A 4,565-nucleotide genomic window follows, 5' to 3' on the forward strand; every position below is an offset into this window, starting at 1 on the left:
GGTGCAAGTGATTTTTGTGAGTGACAGTGAAATTAGAGAGCTTGAAGTATGTAAGAAAGATATGTACATAATATTAGTTAGTGATAATTGCATTAATATTAGGTTTAAGAAAGGCGGCAGCGTCTAGATCCGTTTTCAGTTCGGCTTACTCCAGGCACGATGTTGAGCTCGGGCCGATCTGTGCAGGGTCTCTCCGGGAAGAGATCTCTTCGGGAAGGAATTTTTCGAATCCTGGCGTATGTCCTAGATGCTGATTGTGAGTAGCTTTGAAAAGTGCTCCAGAATCTTGATCGGCTCTGGAGAGAAAACCTGACTGACTGCTGTCGAGGCTTCGTAGTAGTGCGCCTTGAAGTTCCGTATGCGCCTCAGGACATCATAGACTTCCCATCCGTTGTACTTGGAAACTACTGAAGCAATGACTGTGCACAGTTTTGTCTTGAAGCTACGTCCAATCACGTCGTTCGAATCCATTTCGATGAGAACACGTTCTGGAACATTGGCGAGTTTCAGACTTTTGAACTTCTCCGAGACGGCTTGGATGTAGTCCAGCTTCAAATCGTCGCTCCAAAAGTATGGGTGACGATTTATAAATTTGGCTGGAATCTTGGCAACGTCTGGATCCGTCAATCGTGCGACGAGATGCTCGGCTAGGAAGTGGCCTGCAATCATATATTTAAAAGATAGAAGATAATGAGATAATAATGTAATAATAATAATAATAAAGATGTAAACTTACATGATTCCTTCTGAGCCACTTCCACATCCCATGGTCTGACATCCCATGTTGTCTTTTTGTACTCTTTCCAATCCTGAGCTGTTTTTCCAGGATCCGTGAGGCAGAACTAACGAGTTTGGCGAAACCTCGAAGATCCTCATCCTATGGCATGCCAGTTGGGCTCGGCTGCTTCACCGAGTGGCCTAAATTCGTTATGACAACCTTCACATTCCGATTCCGACCTCTCGAAAGCAAAATATTGCTCGGGCTCATGTTGTTGAGCGTGATTTGGCAGTGGTGAAGCTCTGCCAAGCCTTGTGACACCCCATCCAGAACTTCTCCCACTTTGATCTCGATTTTTTCCTGGAGATCCGGCGTCCGGATAAAGTCGAACAGGTTGGCCTCGAACAGCTCGAGGACAACACAAAATCGCGTGCCCTGAACTTCTGAATACGCCGAGTGGATGATGTTTTGATGGCGGCCGACGTCCCGAAGGTTCTCGATTTCTCTTTTGGCATACTTTGATGACGACTCCAGATATGCTCGAACCGCCACATCCATTCCGTTGTACTTTGCCAATTAAAGTGGTCCGTAGATGCTTTTTCCTCCTCCTCCAATTCTTTTTTCCTCATGAATTTGAATTTTATATGAAGAGCTTGGTGGAAAATGGCTCTTATCCGTCTTCGATGAGGTGTTTTGAGAGTTGGAAGTGCTTGGAGTAGTCATCTTTGGCTCGCGATTTCAGAAGTCGTTTTTTTCAGGATTTTTTGTCTCCAGTTTTATTCGGCCTACCATTTTGGTTTACCAACTCTTCTCATCATTTTTAGCCGCCAATTCGCATCTCGTCTCCTAAATTGTTAGTTTCTTTGCCCGTTCCCTGGAACCCTGCCTAGAATGCTCTAATAGCCAAACCGTAAACATTGAGCTCAATTATCTCGGCTCCTATAAGAGATATCGAAAAATTATCAACTGATAAAATGTTTCTGATATTATGATAAACGTTTTATCAGTTGACCACTGTTTGATATCTTTTACAGGAAATGAGTTGATTGACCTCAAAGTGTCAGTATGTGATAACCTTCAACTAGAGTGTTTACGGTAGATTTGTACAATCAAGCTGTCATGTATGCTGCACCTATCCAGTTCCACCTAGTGGCCATCGGAAAAAAAATTGATTGAAACTCTCTAATTTTACTTCAGGCCTGTCTCGAAAAGCGTGCGGACACGGGTAGAGGGGGACTGCCGAAAAACGGGCCGTCTGGCGGGCGCGGACTGCCGAAAAGCGAACAGTCGGCAGTCGAATCGCGCGCCGCCGACGGTCCGTCTGTAACGATTTACGACTCGAAGACTGACCGTCTATAATGATAGCGCTTTCTTGGTAGTTCATCATTAAACAGCTAATAAGCAATAGAAATTCTTTATTTAACTAATAGTTTCTGTGGATTGTGTATTGTATTGAAAGAAATATCTCCGATTTTTTCAAAGTTGAATTTTTATGAGTAGAATGAGAGAAAACAAATAAGAAATTACAAGTTCTATGGGGAACAGAACTTCGATTTTCTATTTGTGTGTTTCGCAAAATTCTAACTTTATAAAAATTCAACTTTTAGAATGCGAAGATTTTTTTCTTTCCTTCCGTTATTTTTTCCATAATCGTTTCTCGACTTCAATTTCTTTCGGTTTTCAGCATTTCTCTCATTGAACAGTATTTTCCGCTTTTATATGACTTTCTTTCAGAATAAGTAAAATTGATGAGTTCGTAACATGAATTGAGCACTAAAAACTGGCAAAAATTTTTTTACATTTTTAAGGCTCAGTGGCATTTTTAGCAGAGACTTCAAAAGTTCGACATATCGCATGTGATATTTTTAAAGCCGGTCAGAAGCAGAAAAAGCAACAAACTTTCGTATAATTTTTTATGTGCGAACCTTGCAAAGCTGTTACTTTCCATAGCACTTGCAAAACATCACACTTGCGAAGTGTCTTGCAAAATGACTTCATAACTTTCTTTCGCGGAGCTCTGTCTGAAATACAGTAGCTCTCAAAGATTTATTCAGAAAAATCGAATCAAGGAATTTATTCAAGAAAACAATTATTTAAATGATTACAGAAGATTGTGAAATTATCAAAAAAACCAATCAACAATTTTGAATTCAAGTTCACATTTTCCATCAGATAGTCCAAGTATTCTGAATCCACAGTCCCTCTTCTGATAGAAATCTGATGATATTCTTTCTGGAGTGATATTGCTAAATACTTCCTGATTTGTTCAGAAGCAAGTTGATCATTGTGGAACTCGACAATGATCTTTTTTGGTTTGAAAATGTATGTAGCATGATCCCAGAATTGAAGACAAGATTCTAAACCATTTAATGTTTCGAAGTCAAAGAAGGCGTTGAACATCAATCTGAAATTACTACTTAATTCTGATTATTGTCTAATATGCTTACTGCCATGAGACGAGTATGTTGTTATATCTAGTAGACCGTCGACGTATTATTGTAAGAAAACACGAGTCCCCTTTTGCGACTCGGATTATTTTTATCTCTGGATGCCATGCCCAATGTATATAAATAGATTCTACATGGATGTTCATGTTCTTCACTAGCGACTTCATTTTATCTGAACATAAAAAAAAACTATTTTGTTTGTTTCGAATCATAAAAAACTGAGAAAACATTTTATGATACTTTACCTTAAGTTTTGGAATATTTTTCCATAACAAAATTTTCCAAAACAATTTTAAAAAAACTTACATTTCGCGAGTGGACATCAATTGTAGTGTGAGCTCGAAAACCAGTCGGGGTAATCGGAATAATTTAAAAGTTTTCTTCGCCATTGAAAACAACTAATAGATATGGGAAACTATGTCACTGTTAGAACTCTGATCCTGTAGGGTCAGAAGTCAATAAGAATTGATTGTTTCGTAGTTTCCCACAGGATGAAACAAATCGATGGGATGCACCCAATTCAAATGATCCCTCCTTTTTTGTTGGCGTGTTTTTTGTGCAAGAGAAGGTTTAGGTCGTAAATCAGGTGACAAAACAAAACATTCATTCACAAATCACAAAAAAACGAAATAGTTGAAATAAGTCAGACGGAGCTCTGTCTGAAATACAGTAGCTCTCCAAGACTTATTCAGAAAAATCGAATCGAGAAATTTATTCGAGAATCACAAAAATTGAACTGATTACAGAAGGTTGTGAAATTATCAAAAAATGGGTTTCCAGAGGATAATGAACAAGCATGCTTCAGTTTATTACAGTTTCAGAATTAGGTACAGTTAATATTATAACAGCAATTGATTATTGATCATCATATATTCCTAATCGAATGAATTCATTACAAATTGTATCCAGTTCGGTTTCAATTGCTTCTTTCTCGAGTCATGTATCTCTTATTTTCTGATCCCGAATATACGTATTCCAATTCTTCAAACATTCTTTTTCGATTGTTATAATTTCGGTTTTTCTCTTCTCCAGATCAATTTTCTTTTCTTTCAACTTCAACGAAGAAACTACATCATTGAAATATTATTGGCGTTCAAATACCTCAAATGAAATGGTTCAAGACTCATAATCCAATACAAGTGTTCCGATTGAAAACTTCTTTTTCTGATTCTCAGTACCCATGCTGAAACGTCTAGACTTTCATATGATCGCTGTCTTTATGATTCTGAAATATTCCACTGAATAAAAGTTGTCAAGAATTTCACTTTTTTCTTCCTCATGACATCCATGCCGTCCCTTTTTCTTCGACTCTTCCCGTCCACAACTCAATTCAAACTAATGTATGTATCTCTGAAAAAAATGGTCCATTCTTCTACAAACGCCCCGAAAAAAAACTTCCT

General features: G+C 38.2%; 1 protein-coding gene across 1 annotated transcript; it reads right to left on the reverse strand.

Annotated features, from left to right (window-relative positions):
• Positions 1–243: 243 nt before the first annotated feature.
• CBG25496 lies at positions 244–3,118 on the reverse strand (the record flags this gene model as incomplete). The annotated part of the gene is made up of 4 exons (XM_045241903.1): positions 244–659; positions 737–814; positions 938–1,342; positions 2,851–3,118. 4 exons carry the CDS (start codon positions 3,116–3,118, stop codon positions 244–246), a joined length of 1,167 nt encoding a protein of 388 aa, XP_045097939.1.
• Positions 3,119–4,565: the final 1,447 nt, after the last annotated feature.

This window comes from Caenorhabditis briggsae (genome assembly GCF_000004555.2).
Source record: "Caenorhabditis briggsae complete genome, chrII, whole genome shotgun sequence".
NCBI classification, from domain to species: domain Eukaryota; kingdom Metazoa; phylum Nematoda; class Chromadorea; order Rhabditida; family Rhabditidae; genus Caenorhabditis; species Caenorhabditis briggsae.